This window comes from Lactuca saligna, chromosome 7 (genome assembly GCF_052625555.1).
Source record: "Lactuca saligna cultivar CGN05327 chromosome 7, ASM5262555v1, whole genome shotgun sequence".
Taxonomy (NCBI): Eukaryota; Viridiplantae; Streptophyta; class Magnoliopsida; order Asterales; family Asteraceae; genus Lactuca; species Lactuca saligna.
This window is the reverse complement of record NC_136423.1, coordinates 146097336-146118115: the sequence shown is the minus strand read 5'-3', so window position 1 is coordinate 146118115 and position 20780 is coordinate 146097336. Positions and strand designations below refer to the sequence as shown.

At 33.7% G+C, this 20780-nt stretch overlaps 2 protein-coding genes and 1 pseudogene across 4 annotated transcripts; 2 read left to right on the top strand and 1 right to left on the bottom strand.

The window, feature by feature from the left end:
* Window positions 1-3617: 3617 nt before the first annotated feature.
* On the bottom strand, window positions 3618-6823 carry LOC145004105 (4-hydroxy-3-methylbut-2-enyl diphosphate reductase, chloroplastic-like; annotated as a pseudogene). Its single transcript, XR_013662271.1, has 9 exons — window positions 6535-6823; window positions 5909-6105; window positions 5645-5824; window positions 5386-5524; window positions 5212-5279; window positions 4941-5141; window positions 4002-4187; window positions 3827-3913; window positions 3618-3720 (listed from the first exon to the last, which is right to left on the bottom strand). The product of XR_013662271.1 is annotated as a 4-hydroxy-3-methylbut-2-enyl diphosphate reductase, chloroplastic-like (transcript).
* Window positions 6824-12719: 5896 nt separating this feature from the next.
* TIC62 (NAD(P)-binding Rossmann-fold superfamily protein) lies at window positions 12720-17862 on the top strand. Its single transcript, XM_078963778.1, has 14 exons — window positions 12720-12987; window positions 13563-13677; window positions 13757-13829; window positions 13914-13962; window positions 14062-14238; window positions 14324-14405; window positions 14514-14586; window positions 14682-14792; window positions 14880-15032; window positions 15144-15256; window positions 16001-16204; window positions 17084-17272; window positions 17378-17566; window positions 17654-17862. The coding sequence occupies exons 1-14, from the start codon at window positions 12813-12815 to the stop codon at window positions 17703-17705; spliced, it is 1755 nt and encodes a 584-aa protein (XP_078819904.1). The 5' UTR covers window positions 12720-12812; the 3' UTR covers window positions 17706-17862.
* Window positions 17863-18775: 913 nt separating this feature from the next.
* Window positions 18776-20507, top strand: LOC145005276 (S-adenosyl-L-methionine-dependent methyltransferases superfamily protein). 2 transcript variants are annotated; one of them, XM_078964350.1, is made up of 7 exons: window positions 18776-18925; window positions 19140-19236; window positions 19340-19478; window positions 19608-19690; window positions 19812-19946; window positions 20044-20148; window positions 20242-20507. In XM_078964350.1, the coding sequence occupies exons 1-7, from the start codon at window positions 18840-18842 to the stop codon at window positions 20374-20376; spliced, it is 780 nt and encodes a 259-aa protein (XP_078820476.1). In that variant the 5' UTR covers window positions 18776-18839; the 3' UTR covers window positions 20377-20507. The 2 variants fall into 2 exon arrangements, with proteins under 2 accessions (XP_078820476.1, XP_078820475.1); XM_078964349.1 differs by having other exon boundaries at window positions 18778-18925; window positions 19116-19236.
* Window positions 20508-20780: the final 273 nt, after the last annotated feature.

Below are 20780 nucleotides of genomic sequence, written 5' to 3'. Positions count from 1 at the left end.
TAAGTTTTTTCTTGAAATGTAACATATTAATTTCAAATGATTATTAATCGAATGCTATATAATATTATGAATTCAACATGTTATAAAGCTAAACAACGTGTTTCTTCTTTCTTTTGGATCAAAGCAATTTCTATTTTCATGTCCTTGAGAATGATAGAGAGGGGTCTACTTACGAGCTAAGCAAAATTTAATGAATATATTGTTTGGTCGAAATTTGTCTCAAATTAACAACGAATCATGGACTAATAATTGCTAGGATCTTGGAATTTAGAAAAGTCAAAATATGCAAATTGTCATATTTATTTTGGTCAAGATAATGACCCAAGAAAAAGAGCACGTGACATTTGAACAATAGTAATTTTTACTTTTTATTATAAACAAACCTTTAATTTGTAAAAGAAAAAAAAATAAATAAATAATCTTGTTTATAAGGTTGTGTGTTAGTTGTTATACTTTTTTTTTTTCATTATGTTGTAGGCTACTTTTTATTTTGTTTTTCATTTAATCTATCAAATTAATGTTATACCTATCTTTTATTTTTCAAAGAGAAATATACAAGTATCAAATGCACCATATATAATACTTTAATCTGCACCATCTCCAACTGGAAAAAAAAATGGCAAGGGAGAAAGAGAGAAAGGACATCTATGAGAGAAGATAGAAATTGGTGTAAGATATTTTGTAGAGTTTTTGATTTACTTTTCGAAAGAGTTTTTACGGAGAGAATGGAAACTGCAACATATATGAAGATATAAAGGACCCTGGTGTGTTGATGTGAGATACACTCCTTTATACCTTCAATCATTGACATATATTCAGTTTCAGATGTAGATAATGCCACAATATTTTGTAATGTTGACTTCCAACTAATAGCACATCCAAATAAAATGAAGACATAACACATAAGGGATACTCTTTTCAATATATCACCCCATGGTCTGAGTCTACATATCCAACCAATTCATTATGTGTGTTAGCATCATACACTAGACAAACATTATGTGTTCCCTTTAAGTATCGTAAGATCCACTTGACAACTTCCCAATAAGCTTTTTTGGGATTACTCATAAACCTATTTACTACATTAACTACTTAAACCAAATCAAGTTTGGTAAGGGTATTCATGATACTTCTAAATTCTAATAACACTCGAATATGGAACCATGTTCATGTAATTTCTTTCCTCATCAGACTTCGATCAAGTTTAAATTGTGCAGCCAAAGAAGTTCCAACGTATTTGCACTTATCAAAGTATAATGAGTGCAAAATTTTCTCAATGTATTTTTGTTAGAGATATATATGACTGCTCTGCCTTTTTATCCCTTCGAAACTCCATCTCTAATATCTTCTTTGCAACTCCTAAATCTTTTATCTCAAACTCATTCTTCAGAAGCATCTTTAAGTAGTCAATCCCAACCATATTCTTGGTTTCAATTAGTATATCATCCAAGTGTAGCAACATATATATATATATATATATATATATATATATATATATATATATATATATATGTGTGTGTGTGTGTGTGTGCACGCGTGTGTGAACATGAGACAAATCCTTTGAGTAAATATATTAGGACTATCAAAATTGTACCACAGAAAACCAACCAACATGTTACTAACCAAACCACAAAAAATGATAGCCAATATATTTGGTAGCCAAAATGTTTGGTTGGTAGTGTACCAATTGAATAATCTTGGTATGGTAATGGTACAAAAATTTGAATATCATGATAATATCGTATCAATCAATTTATTTATACACACACACACACACGCAATCGTATATTTCAATTGTCAATTGTGTTTAGTGTTTATAGTTTTGAGAATATTAAATAAGTCATTTGATTGTATTAGTCAATAGTTATTACCACATTAAAGCAAAAAATTAAAATGTTACTTTAACTTTATTTCAATAAAATTCTTTAGTTTACAAAAGAAAATTAAAAGAAGTTGATATATATCATTGCCAATTTGTACCAACTAAACTTGTTGGTAGCCAACCATATTGGTACAAAATTGGTACGGTACTGGTAATAAATTTTTTATACCAACTATAGTTGGTACGGTACCTGGTTTAAGAAAAAAAGAAACGGTATTCCACCCTTAAAAATAATAAAAGAATCAAATCTTTTGTACCACTATCGTGGAGACTACTTTAGACCACAAAGAGATTTCTCCAATAACATGTATGATGTTTCTTGGAATCCAGTAACCCTTCTTGATAGGACATGTAAATCTCCTTATCTACACTGCCATGGAGAAATATAGTTTTCCATTAAGTTGTTCAAAGTCCAGATCAAGTGCACCAACCATAGCCAAAAATACATGAATCTTCTCGATTCCTTATTTCTTGGAGAACCATTTTGCCACTGACCTAGCTTTGAACCTACGGTTCAACCCCCATAATTCAATCCTTTCCCTTAAAGATCTACTTACATCCCATTGATTTTGCTCCTTTCGATAATGGGACAAGAACATATGTTTCATTCTTCTCAAATGATTGCATTTATTCATTCATCGTCATCAACTAGTTTGTTGCTTCTTTACTCACTACAACCTCTTTGTAAGATTGAGGCTCGTCAATATCGATGTATTAGAAGCAACTATGTGAAGATGAAGATCAAACTTTCATTCTGTTATGTTCACTACCAAGATACCATGGTAGAACAAAAATCACTATGAATGATGTGAATGATTCTTTGTTGTCTAAAGATGATTGAAACAAAAGGTTTTTGTTAATGAAGATGTTTCCAAATTAGGTTTGTTTGCGTAGGGGAAGAACAACAAAAAGAAATGGAGAAACAAAAGGAAGTCACATTCCAAACTGGACTTCTGAAAATTTTAATTGCTATTCTCCTCAATTATATTTCTTGATTGGCTAAAAGTGGATCAAATTAAAATGACATATTATAAAGACTTTATATAAGGATAAAACTTTTTATAAAATATAAAATGCGACATCTCTTATCCAATGAGCATAATATGCCAATTTCTTTTCCAATATTGGATCAATAGAGCTTTTCTTAATATCTGAATTATAAAAGGGCACTTTTTGGGTGTTTTGGGTTTACAAATTGATACTCTTTCATCCCACACCACTTTCTCTCAAAACACATACCGTTTTAGACGAAATCTTGTAAAAGTTCGTTGAAAGAAAAGCCTTTTGTTGGTTTACTATTATCCACGTTTGTTATTGTAATTTGTAAGTGTTTGACTGTAGTGAGATTTATGTTCACGATCTCCACTTACAATAGTAATTAAAGCATGAAACGAGTACAAAAAAAATCTTGTATTGCTATACCCTTAAAAGGTTCATCTTTTCATTAATGGATCATATTCGGAAGTGATTTCCAGCTTCAATTGTACATATCATATTATTATGTGAACCACACTAAATACTTTGTGTTATCGTATGGTTGTTTATTATTTATTCTCTTCTATTATATTTCTTATTCCTTATAAGTTACATTCCACACTTATATTTCTTATTCTTTATAACTTACATTCCACACATTTGTATCTAGTTTTTAAAATACAATATTCAAGTATTTGTATCATAAAGTATTACCAAGTGAGTTGCTATGAAAATAAGACAACAATATTAATTAACGTTACAAAAGATGACAAAATGTACCCGCTTTACCACAAGAAAAAAAAATCTTAATTTATTTCTTCACGTTTGATCTCAAATACCCTCATAAGAACATCTCCAACAACCTAAGTATATCCAATTTAAACGAATTAAAATATAGCAATTTATGTAAAATTTTCTATATTTTAATTTTTAAGACAAATTGATAAAAATATGAAACATAATAGTTACCTTATCAGGAGTGGAAGCACCAGATGTGACACCAATTGTTACATGTCCTTTCGGTAGCCAGTTTTTCTTCTCAACACACTCACCATGCTATTAAAAATAACACGGTTTTATTTAAACGAAACGAGATGAAATAAAAAATGAATTACGAAAATTATAAGATATTATTATTTATTACCATTAATTTATAAGTTATGTGGTTTCCGGGACCCACTCTTTGTTCACTATCGACCCAATAAGATGGAATGCCACGATCCTCTGCGATTTCTTGTAGGTGTGAAGTGTTGCTTGAATTCCACCCTCCAACTACCAACATAACATCCAACTTTTCATCCACCAATTTATACATTGCATCTTGTCGCACCTAAAATGTGGATTTTATTTATAATAAAATTCAAAAAAAAATTATAAAATTGGAGAGGAGTGAGCAAGTTTCAAAGGGTGGGAATGTGGATTGTTGTCTGATATGCCTCTTATTAGGTTTGATTCAGATTCAGACTGTTTGATACCAGACTTAGAAGGCCTCTCTGACTCGGTCATGGTAAAAGGTTTAATGACTCTGTCAGATTCAGACTGTTTGATACCAGACTTAGAAGGCCTCTCTGACTCGGTCATGGTAAAAGGTTTAATGACTCTATCAGATTCAGACTGTTTGATACCAGACTTAGAAGGCCTTTCTGACTCGGTCATGGTAAAACGTTTGGTAACTCGGTCAGATTCAAACTGTTTGATACCAAACTTAGAAGGCCTCTCTGACTCGGTCATGGTAAAAGGTTTGGTGACTCGGTCAGATTCAGATTGTTTGATACCAGACTTAGAAGGCCTCTCTGACTATCTGACTCGGTCATGGTAAAAGGTTTAGTGACTCGGTCAGATTCAGACTGTTTGATACCAAACTTAGAAGCCTCTTTGACTCGGTCATGGCTCCACTGCTTATTCAGGGCTAAGTCTTACTCTGACTTGATTCAATCAAATCTAACTCAATCAGCAACTATCAAGCAATCATATATTTATCAATAATCTCAAAAGATTTATTTTTTTGTTAAAAAAATACTCTCTTTTCTTTATATGCTAAAGAAACATGAAAAATGATACTAGATAAGAGAGAAGCAATAACTTGAGTAGCTTCACAGATGGTGTTGAAACTTATGAAATGATTTTTGATATTTTCTACTCCATATTTACGCATCATAGTCTTGTCTAGTAATTTCCCAATCTCCTCTGTTTCTCCTTTGAGCATTGTAGTTTGGTTAGCTACACCAGCTTTCACAAGATCCTTATCTGGATTAAAATCCTTAGAAATTGCATATTTGAATTTCTGAAATTATATAAGAATAGGATTAATTGCAAGAAATAGTAATGTAATTTCATTCATTTGTTTATTATACCTCAAGAAAAGCTTCTTTTGTTGAGCTAGATACATTATGTTCACCATCAAGAATGTAATCACACATATTTTGCCTAAAACAATGGATTAATCATTAATCATTAATCATTAATGTTTAATATATCTTAATTCAAAGATGGTTTCCTTAAATAAAAAAAGAAAAACAAAATTATTAAACATACCTCATCCATATTCTTCACAATGACATACTTTCCTGCAAAAGATGTTGTTGCTATGGTCTCTTCATGGGAATATTTCCCATGAATTATAGAAGTATAATCCCCTTTCTTGTGCTTTTCAACACTATTCCATACCTTTTAACCCCAAAAAAGAATATATATATATATATATATATATATATATATATATATATATATATCACATAAGGTGAAGTAAAGACTAAAGAAACACAGAAGAGAATGAAAAAAAACTACCTTAGATACCTAAGGACATGTTGTATCTACTATTTGAACTTGTTTATTCTTCAAAGTCAACATCTCATTGACTGCAGCCCCAAAAGCAGGTAAAACCACAACATCTCCTTTATCAATCACATCAAACTGTTTCTCTCCATCTTTAATGGGAATGCCTTTAATCTCCATCTCCTCTAGCCTCTAGCGTTACAGAAATCAAGTTTTGAGAAATTTTGACACTGTAGATTAAGATACAGATTATGGCAAAATCAATCATAATAATACCTTGTTAACAGTAGGATTGTGAATAATTTCGTTTGTGATCCAAATCTTCTCATCATGATATTGTTTCCTTGCTTCATAAGCAAGTTGAATGGCATGTTCAACACCCCAGCAAAAGCCATAAGCTTCTGCAAGCTTCACAGTAACATTTCCCCATGTGTATACAAAATTGTTCTCCTTCAGCGTCTTTATGATGTCACCTTACAGTAGATTAAACATCAGCGATTCAGTTCATCTTATGCAATGTCATAATAAACTGCATCTGCATATCCATCATAGTTTCTGTATTGTAATTTAAGCAGGTGATAAGATCGCTACACTTGATAATGAAAATATTCTCAACGTAAATTCCTTTTGTAGCAGATAACTAAGTCGATTACATAAATTAATAAATTTCAATATTGTTATAATTTGATTAAATTCACATGATTCGGTCATATCTAAGTTCTAACAAACTCTCATCGTTCAATTTCGACTCGATCGCAGAGAAGTCAGTTGATAATATGAATAAATCTCAAACTCGATGTAAATTGATTAAATTCACATGAATCGATCATATCTAACAAACGCTCATTGTACGATTCAGGAAAAAATTGAACGAAAAATCAAACCAATAGCATAATTCTTACTGGTGTACTCTTGATTCATGAGGTCAAGAGTCTCCTCTTTACGCCCGAACCCTTTCCGATTGTAGTTGTCGCTTCTAGTCAAATTATGACGAAAAACTTTGGCGTCGAAGTCAGAGCCATCGGCCATCGACGGCGAAGAAGCATCTCCGTTAGAGCAGCGGACAAACAGAGGCTTTGGACACCGGGTGATTCTGACGTTCGGCGGAGATAGTCCGGTGCCAGTGGAGAAAGGGCTAAATTGAAGAGATGCCATTGGAAGGAATCGAGGAGGTTTGCGTGATGAGGTTTGTATTCATATTTAAGAGAGTCAATCATGGTGGAATGTTTTGGTAGGAAAAGAGGAAAAAGAAAAACTGCGCCAACATAAAATATTATGTCTATATCACAAAGATATGTTGATGACGAGGATCTTGGAAACGGAAAAATCCATACAAAAAGTCATATTTTACAATTTAAAGCAGCGAGAATGTTGAACATACAACCATGCATTGAGAGAAGTCGGAGAATTTGTCATTACAAGTTTTACGATTTTGTTTGATTTTTTTTTTTTTTGAAAAAAAAAAGTTGTAAAATATGAAAAAAAAAGAAAGTATTGTTTTATTTTTAAAATAAACACAACATTTTAGTTATCATCGTACAACGAATTAGACGGACAACAAGGTGTGCGGCTAAGCCCTTTTGTATGGTAAAATCAGTTCTTTTGAAGACTACATCCATAGATCTAGGAGATATAACATTGTTATGCATGATCCGTTGTATTCTACTAAGAAGCTCCACCGCATCCGGCGCAATGAAGTCAAACGTATCAAATGCAAATGGTATGAACGTGTGTTTATTTTCTATGCATGGTTTCTTATGTTTGGTGACCTTGCATGTAGTAGTTTTTAATGCAGCATGTCCTTCCGTGAAAACCCCGACCCTCAAGCTTACGAGAGGGGATACCCCTGTAAGGTCCACATGCGTGTTTCCCTCCAACCCATCCAAAAATCAAAACGGCGACCGGTCTAAGGGTTGACATTCCTTCTGTCAGGTCAGTCAGGAAATTCACATGAGCCTCTTTCTTTGCGGAAATCTCGGCACGCTTACATATGTCGACCAAAACATTCCTAACCATATTGTACATGTATTTGAACCCCGAGAGTTCTTTGCAATGAACCGCATGCTCACCGAAAGAGTCCAAACATGCCTTGCGGCACACCGGACAAATCCCATCGACTGGGAATATTGGAATCACGAGTCGATATGAATTTGTGAAATAAACTTTTTAAAAATAATAAATTTATAAAAGGCATTTGTAAAAGAAACTAATTCTAGAAAAAAAAAAGTAATAAAAAATTTAGGCAAATTTGTAAAAAGAAGTTAGACCAAATGGATAACAAAAAACTAAATTTGTAATAAAGTTATATTAAGGAAATTAAATAGCTTGTAAACTTTATATACGGTGTATATTAGGCTTGACAATTGGGTTGAATTCGAGTTTGCGAGTCAGAATACAATGACTCAACCCAACCAATATAATATATGTGTTGACGGGTTGGTGGATTGGGAACATCAATCCAACTCAACCCATATAACTCGTTTAATTATATGGAACAAGAGAGATAACCAAAGGTGGAGCGACAAACGATCTACGAAGGTGAAGGTGGAGCGCAGTTATAGCATGTGGGTTGGTGCCTTGGTGGTGTGCGACGAGATGTCTGGGTGCGATTGAGTCTCTCTTGCTACTCAACCTCTCACATCTGGAATGGATTGATAATTGGATTCGGGGTTAGGAGTGTTAGGACACACTATATATTATATTAAGGCATTAATTCATAATTTTTTTAATATAATATATATAGTCGGGTTGACGGGTTAACTCGTTAACCGAAACATGTAACCTAACCCAACCCATTAAATAAATGGGTTGGCGGGTCATAAATCTCAACCCAAACTCGTTTACTTTCGTATCGGGTTGGATCGAGAATTGTCACCCCTAGTAAATATCGATCAGGGTGATCAATTAATATTTGGAACAGTATATATATATATATATATATATATATATATATATATATGTGTGTGTGTGTGTGTGTGTGTGTGTATATATATATATATATATATATATATATATATATATATATATATGTGTGTGTATTAAACAAGGGGTGGCTTATGAAGAGTACCTGCACCAAGCTGAGTAATGTTCATCGGCTTATGGCTAAAATGATATGAGTCATCGGTTTTAAGTGATACATTTTCTCTCTTTCTTCCTTACCGATCGAGAAGAATTATATGTTGTTGATATTTTTGAAAAAGGGTAATTTTGGAAATATAGAACATTGTTATGAAGTTGTTATTGTAGTAAATATGTTGTTGATGTTTATTTTTTGAAAAGGGTAATTATGGAAATACGGGAAATTATCATGAAATTTCTATCATTGCAGCAATACACACACTATTGATGTTTTTGAAAGGACAATTTGGAAAAATAGGAAATTATTTTGGAATTGCAAGCATTGCACAAACACATATATTGTATTGTATTGTGATGTTTTTTTAAAGGGTAAAATTTAGAAATATGAAATTTGGTTATGAAGTTGTCATTGCACTTGCATCCCAAGATATGTGTAGGGGTCTTTTTGAAATTTAACTACTGATTTTTAATAGTCTGAAAAAGGAAAAAGCTTTTGGTTAAATTTTTATCAGAATCTTGAAATGTAAATACTTTCATTATTTGACTAAAATGTGAAGAAAATGAATCTACTTTTTCTTTCTTTGTGATTTTAGTAACTCAATGTGCATTAATGACCGATAATAATATAGAATGAATGTGTTAAATATGGTTTATATACCATGTTTTATCCTGCTTGAAAAAGGGGGCTTAAATGACTTTTGCAATAGAGCTTCAAACTTAAAAGAGATATGAATATTCTTATGATTACTTTTGAGATCTCATATGAATATGCAATGGTTTGTTATTTGGTATGTATTGATTTACGTGAAGACCATGGTGGAGCCTATGGCACCTGGTAAGACCATGAGGGGGAGCCCATGGCGCTTGAGTATAAGATCATGGGGGTAGCCCATGACATCCCAGTTGAAGACCATGGAGGGAGTCCATGGTAGATTTATGTGTATATGAGCATGACATTATATGGTTATGTATTTTGTGTATTTTAGGAAACTCACTAAGAGTGTGCTTACATTTTGTTGGGTGTTTCAGGTACTTATGGTTTTAAGGGCAAGGGCCCGGCTTGATGGCGCAACGTGTACTCTCCAGTATTTCCACACTAGCTGTTTTGGATACTCTGATATTTTGATCAATTTGTTTATATAATGGAATTTTGGAAAACAAATTTGAATGAGATTTCTAATTATTAAATGAAATTTTTTATCTGGATTTTTGGGTTGTTACAAGTTTGTATCAGAGCCTTGGTTTGAGGGATTCGGGCACACTCTCGGGTGTGTCAAAACTCAAACCAAGGAAATGGTAAACCATTTTTCAAAAGAAACCAAAAGTTAAAGTTTTCTTGAAAACAGTTTTTGTAAGTAAAAAGGGGAGAGTGTAATGTGTGCAATCGGCCGAGCTCAAGTAAGTGTTCCCAATGTATTAGCATATTGTAGTTATGTTTGAAAATGGATGTTGAATTTATTATTTGCTAAGTGTATGCTTTCAAAGTTGTATACGTCTAGGATTGCATAGTCCTAGAATGATGGATTCTGCCTTATACATATTCCTTGTTTGGTTGTGGTTTAGGGTAGAAGCTTTATTGACAGTCTATGTGATTTTATTTGTGTATAGGGCAACCTGTTATGATTGACTTAAGTTTCTAGTTCGGTAAGGATTGAGAAATCCTAGAATAATCTAGGATTTGAGTTTATGTTTTATTTCGTGGGTTATGTTTTTTTTGGTGAATTAGAGGTATCAAGTATGACCTTGGGGAAGGTACATGTAGGTGTGGAAGGTAGTATTGGGCACGTTCTACTAAAAAGCACATGACATGTACCCAAAACAAGGACAAATCAGGAAGCTCTAAGGAGTATGGTAAGGAGGAATCCCCTCGAACTTCCTTATCAATTATATTATGTGGTATTTTTCAGTTGAGGATGGTGATGATCACACGAGGTTCGGATTTAGGATCAAGATCAGGATCAGGTTTAGGTTGTGGTGCAGAGCCCATTAATGAGAGGCTACGCGACCTCATCGCAGCTAGGTTACTCGTGGCATCCTTGACGCTACCCAGTGATCTTTTGTACCGTCAAGGAGGGAATCATGGAGATCATGGAGGAGAAGCTTCGGTCTTTTCGAGCCGAGATTGCTACAGGTCAGATTGGGGCCTGAGCTCCCTCGTTCCGGGAGTTGAAGGCGTGTTGCGTTCCTGAGTTCTTTAGGGTCAGGGACCCTATTAATAGTCGATGATGGGTGACAAACATGGAGAATTACCAGCGCACAAGCTTTTGCCCTGAGGTAGCAAAGGTGGGGTTCGCATCTTGTATATTGAGGGACCGGGCACGAGACTGGTGGGAGGAGGTTACCCGTGAAGTGGGATCAGCAGGTGTGGCTGAGATGACTTGGGAGGAGTTTGTGAGAAGGTTTGATTAGGAGTTTGCACCGGCCATTGAGGTGCAACGTTTGGTGAGAAAGTTCCAGGATCTGCAGCAGACTATAGAGACTGTGGGGGAGATCACCGCCAAGTTTCGGGAGAGAGCACTATTGGTTCCGTAGTACGTTGCGGAAAAGGATATGAAGAAGACGAGGTATCATTCCATGTTGAGGGATGATATCCGCGAGTTTGTGAGGTTTTCAGGGTGCAAAACCCATAATAACATGGTGGAGAAGGTCTGGGAACGAGAAATTGAGTTGGAGCTCTGAACGAAGCAGAAGTCGGAGCAGGTCCAGGCAGCTGTGGGTCAGACCAAGAAGCCTAAGACCTCCGATCCCCCCAGCAAGGGTTAGCAGGGCCGTGACCGATATGCCAACTGATGCAAATCGCACAGTGGAGCCTGACGTGTAATGACCTGAAAATCAAGAGTAAAATTTTCATTTTTAATGTAACTAAAGCATTGATACCATATATTTCAAATATTCCGATCATCGTTAAACAAAACATTTATTAGATTTTAGCCCAAAATCATTCATTGCAGAAATCATAGGTGTGTGCACTGCGATTAATCCGAGATCTTCTTTTCCAAATCGATGATACCTAAAACCAAAGCTGTAAATCGTAAGCACAAAGCTTAGTGAGTTCCTCAGAGCATACCCCACCCATAATCCACATAACACATATCATATCAGCTATAAAAGCTATCTCTACCACATATGCCATATCTATCACATAAGCCATGCATATAAACATATAAGGATGTCGTGGGCTCGTCCCCAGGGTCTTACACCGGGATGCCATGGGATCCCCACATGGTCTTACACCTAAGTGTTATGGGCTCTCCTGTGGTCTTTAATAGGAAAGTCATTGGCTCTTTATATGGTCTTACATCCAGGTGCCATGAGATCTCCCATGGTCTTTCATGCAAGCATACCACAAATACCACTAGCATACCTCCTAGAACAGTTGTGCTTTAGCTACTTGTACATTCGCAGATGAAAAACCCATTTCGCAGATGAGACTATTCCATCTGCGAAATTCAAGGCTATTTTTGCAACTTCGGTTTTTTTTTTTTGGCTATTTTTGTAATGTAATTAGTGTAAATGGCTATTTTTGTCATTTTCTCTTGTTTATATTCTAAAGAGATTAACCGGCAACTCAGCCCATAAGTGGTAAGTTTTAAGTCAATTATGTCAACTATTTTGATTATATTAAATATTGTTTAGTTGTATGTTTTTTACAATTACCTGTTTTATGTAATAAGGTTTTATTTTACTTTTCTAATTATATTTAACCTTCAAAATTTTCTTATTTTTTACTATAGATTTACTACTAATTATTTTTATTTCATGTATTGAACTATATTAATTTTATTTAATGTTTTAAAACTTTTTATTTTTATAAGTATTACATATGCGAGGCCCAAATCGCTATCTGGCCCATGTAGTAGAAATGGGTTTTAGGATCATGTGAGGCACAAATCATGTGATCTAATTCTCTGGCCCATTTAAGCCCACTACGGTTTTCCAACGGTGTTTTGCTGTTGGGGTCCACGATATCTAGATGCAGAGCAGGAGATGCCACAACTGCAATGCTGAATAAAGTAACCATAAACTCTTAGATATCACACGTTAGCGCGCTTTCTCTCTCACACACACAACATCTGAAATTCAATTTTGATCAGAAGCTTTAATGGAGCTTCGGTCAGTTCAGTCGCCGGTCGTTAGTAGCATACCTGCAAAAGGCTTTACAGAATCGCAGAAATTTATATGCTACCGCCAACTTATCAAATCGTTCGGAACGAAGAGAATTGTTCAGTCAAATGCTATCAAGCTCAAACCTGTTCGATTCAAGGTTCAAGCCGCAGGTATTACATCAATGCTGTTAGTTTTCTCCAAATTTTGCAATGTGAATCGTTATTTCTGATAAATCGTACGTTTAATTTGTGATTTATGTATGCTTTGACTTTAATGTAATATGTTTTTATGTTTCATAGAATTTCGTTAGCAATTCCAATTATATGGAAGCGATTTTATTTTAGGGAGTTAAATTATGTAATTCGGCGTGTAAATGTTCTCTACTAGGGTTGATATTAGTCCTACATTGTTCATATTCTTGTCTTCTTGTTATTGAATCATTGGTTAATATCGTCAAAACTGAAAAGGAATGAATATATCTTTATGAATAATGCATATTGTATAGTAATCGATCATCCATTGCGTTTGTCAGGATAACACGAGTAAGGGGGAAATGGAAATCATCTGCAGATTTGCTTGGCATTTCCTTAAATTAATAAATAACTCTAAAGCTTCTGTCAATTTTTAGTAACAGTGATCAAATTTGAGTTACTCATAATTAGGAATAGAAGGAATTCACAACATGGACTGTGTTTTGCTTTGTAGTTCTTCATCTACCTGAATAATCTTCTACTGTTTCTGCAAGGTGCAACAACAACTGGTTTGCAACCAACTGAAACAAAAACAAAAGATGGTGAAGAAGATGGAAATCTCATCTTTGTTGCAGGAGCAACTGGTAAAGTTGGTTCACGAACAGTAAGGTCAAGATACAAATCATCAAACTTCTCTTTCACTTGATTTCAAAAATCAAAACAATTAAATAACATAAGCTTTATCCAGGGAGCTTCTGAAACTAGGATTTAATGTTCGAGCTGGTGTACGAAGCATTCAAAGAGCAGAATCTTTGGTCAAAGTATGCATCTAACTAATCATCACACTAATCAGTTTCTCAAATAATTAATAAACAAAAACACTGTTTTTTTTTCTTTACCTGTAGAGTGTGAAGCAAATGAAGATTGATGAAGCATTATCTGATGGAACTCAGCGTAAGAGAAGTATCCCTGACTTTAATAATTGATATGAAGTATGAATATGAACCCTAATGTTTTTAATAACATAATTCTGGTATGTACTCTGTAGCCCAGCTATAGAAAAGCTTCAACTTGTGGAGTGTGATTTGGAGAAACCAGAGGAGATAAAGTCTGCATTGGGAAAAGCTTCAACAGTTATATGCTGCATTGGTGCTAGTGAAAAGGAGGTATTTGATGTTACTGGACCTTACAGAATTGACTTTCAAGCCACAAAAAACCTTATTGATGCAGGTATATTATATCTGAACTAATCTTTCACATACAATAAATGTTATTTAGTTGAAGAATTGGTTACTTACTTCTTTCAATTGTGTAGCTACTGCTGCAAAAGCAAAACACTTTATTTTGGTTACTTCTTTGGGAACAAACAAGTTTGGATTTCCAGCTGCTATATTGAAGTGAGTTCAAATTTCAAACTTCAATTTTCTTCACTATTTTACTATCTGAATTATCTGAAAATTCTGAAATTATGCTTACAATGATGATAATTCCATTTATGTTTACAGTTTATTCTGGGGAGTTTTATGCTGGAAAAGAAAGGCTGAAGAAGCACTTCTTGCTAGTGGGATTCCTTACACTGTGAGTTACATCAAATTACAAATTACATCTCACATCATTACCTAAACAAATACAAAAACTAATTTTTTTGATTATTTTTTTTTATAAAATTTCAGATAGTGAGACCTGGTGGAATGGAGCGCCCTACAGATTCCTTCAAGGAAACACATAATCTTACACTCTCTCTTGAAGATACTTTATTCGGTGGTTTAGTATCAAATCTTCAGGTTCTTTTTAAAAGCCCCATTGAATTTTTTATATATGTTTTTGAATCTTTACATTTTTTAATATAAAACCAAGATTTGTGTTCTTAGGTGGCTGAACTCCTTGCATTTATGGCAAGAAACCCAAGTCTCTCATATTGTAAAGTAGTGGAAGTGGTTGCAGAAACAACTGCACCATTGACTCCCATGGCTGACCTTCTTACAAAAATACCACCTCAACGTGCTATACCTTACAAGCCAAAGGTATATACATAATACATTTACTTAAAGCTAAAACTTAAAATGGTATTTTTGTTTTTTTCCAAGACTTTTTTTTGGTCAAACTTGTTTACTTATCTTTTATAACATTATCAGGAGCCAGAAGCTGTTAAAGTGTCTGAACCTGTTAAGAGCACGAGTTCTGAGAGTTCAAGTGTTGTCATTGAGTCAAAAACAGCTCCACCAAGGCCACTCTCCCCATATACAGCGTAAGCTATGTTCATTAATAATTTAATATTATTAATAACATTATTAGTAAAATGAGTAAATGACCAAAATTTGAGTTTGCAAATTTAATTTAATTTGTGAAATTGGTTTATGAATAGTCTCCACTAGAGAAAAAACATTTCATTTTGCAATTTTTTTGTGAGATTGCTCTTATTTTGTGGGAAAAACTAGGAAGAATATAAAACTATTGTATCTTTGTTAAAAACATAGGACACTTTGAAGAAAAAATGTAAAATTCTATGAAAAGGAGGATTGAGACTACCTTATCCTTTTAAGAACGGGTTAATCTCATAAAAAACCTTATATTTTATGTTTTTTTTTTTTGGATTAAACCTCAACTTTATTTTTTGACTGAAAAAGACCTTGTATTCTTTTCGTTTTTCTAAAAAAGTCGTCAACTTTGTATTTTTTTTTTCACCAACCTTCTAAATGCTTCCAAATAAACCCTCAACTTTTTTACATTTTCTCGAAAAACCCCTCACATTTTCCAATTACTTTTTGAAAAAAATGACTAAATGGGTCATCGGAAAAAATGAAAAAATACAAGGTCTTTTCAAACAAAAAATAAATTTGAGGTTTAATAAAAAAAAACATAAAATATAAGGTCTTTTATGGGGTTAACATAAAACTATTGTACCTTCCATAATATTAATTTATATTAAATTCTAAAAAAATACAACCATGTGTAGACTCTTTATTGTTGATAGTACTAATTACTGTCACAGTTATGAAGGTTTGAAACCCCCGGTATCCCCGATTCCAACGCCACCTGGCGGCAGTAAGGTGGTGGTAGAAGCAGTAACAACCACTACTCCTCCCACTGACACCGAAACCACCACAAAAGTGGAAACCATAGCTACTACAGATGAACCTACAGCACAAGTGGCTGTAGAAGTGCCAAAAACCAGGCCTCTCTCTCCTTATGCTGCGTAAGTCAATATTGTCATATTTTCATATGTATTTTTTTATATTTCTTATAATCATCAAAAAATAAATAAATAACAAATATCTCGCTTGTTTTCTAATGAATTTACTTTAGGGATAATGACTTAAAAGGATAATATGTTTTTTGATTTGTATATATTTGGTAACTGTTTTTTTCCTCCACATTTGGTCCTTCAACTTGTTTAACTGTACATATTCAGTCCTTATGATCGGCTACTCCAGGTAAACCGGAAAAAAATAGCTTAATAGGGTAATATATTTCTCATTTTGTACACAGTTAGTCATTAATATTTTTTTGCACATTTAGTCCTTAATATTTTTTTATTGCAAAATAAGTCCTTGTTGTTTTTGTACACATTCAGTACTTATGACCTAACCGGTTTCTTTAGTTTTTTCTCATGTCATCCTACGTGGGACAATCATTAATGAGGTGTTCGGGGTTGTTCATGAACAACCCTGAACACCTCACTAATGATTGTCCTATGTAGGATGTTGTGAGAAAAAAACCTAAAGAAACCATTCATAAGTATTGAATGTGTATAAAAACAACAAGGACTTATTTTGCAACAAAAAAATATTAAGGACTAAATGTGCAAAAAATATTAAGGACTAAATGTGTACAAAACGAGAAATATATTACCCTACTAAGTCATTTTTTCTAGTTTTACTTGGAGTAGCCGGTTATAAGGACTGAATGTATACAGTTAAACAAGTTGAAGAGACAAATTTGGACGAAAAAAAAAACTCGGTGACCAAATATGAACAAATTGAAAAATATATTACCCTTTTAAGTCAATCATTTATTTTACATATGCATGTTTTTTTATAATTTAAAAGTAATAAAAGTTTTTACTCGTTGACAGTTACGAGAATCTAAAGCCACCAACCTCTCCAACCCCAACACCAAGCGGATCCAAACAAACACCATCGTCTTCCTCTCCACCACCAGAAGTTGCATCAGAATCCACTACGGTCGTTTTCACCTTTGAAAACATTGAAGTCAAAGAGGATCCTCCTCAAACTTTGACTTCTGGAAATTCACCTTACCTTGTGTAAGTTTTATAGTTCAAAAAAAAAAACAATTTATATTTTATTACATTACGCATCTTCAATTTACAGTAATAATTTGAGGGGGTATATTGTAATATTGTATATAGATATGACAATCTGAAACCCCCTACATCACCATCACCATCTTCAAGCTCCCCATTGGTGTCTCCACCAACAACTGCGGTGTCTCCACCACCGGCTGCCGCCACAGACAACGGGTCTCCGGTTGCTTCGTCTCCAGAAAACACCTCTGATGTCACAACGGTGAAGCCAAGGCCACTTTCACCTTATGCTATGTATGTTTTTTCCTTAATTTTTTATTATTTTTATTTTTTCCTCTATGTAAAAAAATAATGGTTTGGGTCAATTTTTTCTTTTTGTAGGTATGAAAGCTTAAAGCCTCCAACTTCTCCGATTCCTTCCACCCCTCAGTAAAAGTATATATATGTATAGTAGATCCGGAATGTAAAAGAGCTTTGAGGCATGTTTAGGCAAACCATCGAATTTCACCCCATTCTTTTTTAAATTGTAATATTGAAATCGGTTCCAATATGATCAAAGTCTGAAACTATACAATTGTTACATTCACTAAGTTATAATTTGTGTGTAATTTCATCACAAAGTTATAGATAAAATTGATAGGAGTGCAAATGACAAACTCATTAATTACCTTATGAGAGTTAAGTTTGTTACACTTAGGGGTCGTTTTAGTTGTTAACTGGGTTAGAAATTCTGATTGTGTCCATGAAAGTAATTGACTAGCAATCTGGTAACATAAAGTAATCATATAGTCAACGACTTCTTAACCCCTTTTTATGTCTTGAATGTTTTGGCCCTCACTTCCTCTATCTTGCATGTCAGTAGTAACCATCGTGTTTTGTTCACAAACTATGACTATGGCTCATTGCACTAAAAAATGATAAGGAACCCTTATTTCTCATGAGTTTAGTTAGTTAAGTGTGTTAGTTCATTTCTTGTGCATAAATAGAATGTGACAGTGTTCTATCAAGTTAATCGAGAATTTCATTTATCTTCTTCCTCGGTATTTACATGACATCAAAGAAGAAGTTGCTTCCATCTTCAAATAAGTTATTTCTTTGATTGTTTCTTCATGAATCAATAGATGTTGCCTTCCGATGCATCATGCATCATGTTAAACTCAAACTCGCATACTCTAGCTGAGGAGTCAAAATTCACATCAAGTTTCACATTCGAATCAAAGAATGCTAAAATTTTCATATTTGTAAAGAAATTGTGAATCTCAATCAAAATCAAGAATGATAATTCAAATTCGATTTGAATCTTATTTCAATGATTACTCTCACCAAGAAATAAAAGAAGCTATGATATCATCATATTACATAAAAGAGTGAAATCAAAAAAGAAAAAAAAAAGATGAAATTCTTGATTAACTTATAACAAACTTAACGTGGGGCGACAAATTGACTTTCCTCTAGAGGACAGGGGTCGAATTGTAACTATATCGTAATGGAAAGCTAGGGCGTAAAGGTTTAATCGCAGTCAATTGGAAACTCGAAAGAACCTTTTAGGGTTTTAGGTTTTTCCTTCATGGATGAAACGGAGAACCTGTCAGAAGCCAAGAGAACCACCGTCGGGCCGCCGTCCGTGTTGGAGTACCTGGACCCCAACTACTGGTTTGTCATTTACGAACTTGTTTCCATCAATCTGCACGTTAAATTATAACTCGTAATCCTTTGAATCAGTAGAACAGTTACATGATCGAGTATAATCCCCTCGTTTTTCTTCTAATAAATATCCCTTTAATTGAACTCTAATTGCAAAACTAGAAACTGAATTTATTATATACTCTTCTGATGCTTTTAGTAATACTGGATTGATTCTCATTAGGAATGAGAGGTTCACTTCTGAAGACCATTACGAATGGCTCAAAGATTACTCTCATTTTCGTCATCTCATTCAGCAGCATATCAAACCTTCTTCTTCTGTACGTTTCCCTCTCTTTATTAGGGAAACTGAATCTGTCTCAAAACCAAATACAATAATGATTGAACATGTGATTAAAGTGTGTATAATCAATAATGCTACAGGTATTGGAACTGGGGTGTGGAAACTCACAACTATCTGACGAATTATACAAAGAAGGAATCACTAAGATAACATGCATTGATCTATCTTCAGTTGCAGTTGAGAAGAAGAAGAAACAGTTGTTGTCCAAAGGCTACAAAGGTTTGTTTATTGTATTAATTTCAAGTTTGTATGAAAATGTATCCCCCTTTTTTTTTTTTGCATAAATCCTTAATTTGATAGAATTATGAAAGTATATATAGTTTGGTTATAATAGCTTTCTGTTTGCAGATATCAAGGTCTTGGAAGGCGACATGTTGAACCTTTCATTTGATGATGAGGCATTTGATGTTGTTATAGAGAAAGGAACAATGGTAAAAAACTAAAAAATTCACAAAAAAACTAAATGCATAATTTCACTTGCTATAAAATCGGTAAAATTTTTATTTTCATCCATTAAGTATTTGACAAATCAATTTTATACAAAACTTGAAGGATGTTTTGTTCGTAGACAGTGGCGACCCATGGAACCCAACGCCTGAAGTTGTAAAAAAAGCAATGGCAATGCTTCGAGGTGTTCACAGGGTTTTGAAACCTAATGGGATTTTTATTTCAATCGCTTTTGGTCAGGTACGAGATATTAATATTATCAGATATAACAATATAATAATATGTCTCATGATTATGAGACTCTTGAAAATTAACTGACGATTTTAATGTCTTGTAGCCACATTTCAGACGACCGTTGTTTAATTCTCCTGAGTTTACATGGTCAATTGAGTATGCTACTTTTGGCGATGGGTTTCATTATTTCTTTTACATTTTGAGGAAGGTTAAGTTTCGTACTTGCTCGATTTTGGTACCTCAACTTTCAATTTTGTTTCGTTGGTGTGAAATTTTTGTATTTTTTCTTTTTGTTTTAAAGGGATGTAGAGTGTTGGCCGTGAATGAAGATGTGAAGAAGGTTGATGCACATTGTCTTGACCTTTATCAAGATGAATTGGAGGATGAAGATTACTTGTTTCGTACAAATATTGATGATGTGGACAATGACAGATGATAGATGACAGATTTTGGGGTTGTTTTTTAGGTGTGTTAATTAGGATGAAATAGGACTGTAACTAAAAAAGTATTTGTGTATTAATAATTTATTGAATTTTAATTAATAAAAAAAGGCAAATCTTTAAATGAGTCGTAGATAAACATATTTCATTTTGATCAAAATACATGTTTATGTTTTGCAAATAGTTCAAAAAGAAAATCTATCGTTAACGTTACAGGAAAAAAAAAATAGATACATTGAAGATTAGAAATCTTTAAGTTATAATCCAATTCTTTTGAAGATTACATTCATAGATCTAGGGGATATAACATTGATATGCATGATCTGTTGTAGTTTACTAAGAAGCTCCATCGCATTCGGCGCAAGGAAACCAAATGTATCAAATGCAAATGGTATAAACG

What these genes read in the sequence shown, in the direction of transcription:
- TIC62 (XM_078963778.1), top strand. Translation starts at nt 12,813, where the DNA reads ATGGAGCTTCGGTCAGTTCAGTCGCCGGTCGTTAGTAGCATACCTGCA. An exon ending in TTTCCAGCTGCTATATTGAA is followed by an intron (nt 14,406 to 14,513) that starts GTGAGTTCAAAT and finishes TTATGTTTACAG; the next exon opens with TTTATTCTGGGGAGTTTTAT. An exon ending in GGAAATTCACCTTACCTTGT is followed by an intron (nt 17,273 to 17,377) that starts GTAAGTTTTATA and finishes TATTGTATATAG; the next exon opens with ATATGACAATCTGAAACCCC.
- LOC145005276 (XM_078964349.1), top strand. Translation starts at nt 18,840, where the DNA reads ATGGATGAAACGGAGAACCTGTCAGAAGCCAAGAGAACCACCGTCGGG. An exon ending in TTATAGAGAAAGGAACAATG is followed by an intron (nt 19,691 to 19,811) that starts GTAAAAAACTAA and finishes CAAAACTTGAAG; the next exon opens with GATGTTTTGTTCGTAGACAG. An exon ending in TTTCAATCGCTTTTGGTCAG is followed by an intron (nt 19,947 to 20,043) that starts GTACGAGATATT and finishes AATGTCTTGTAG; the next exon opens with CCACATTTCAGACGACCGTT.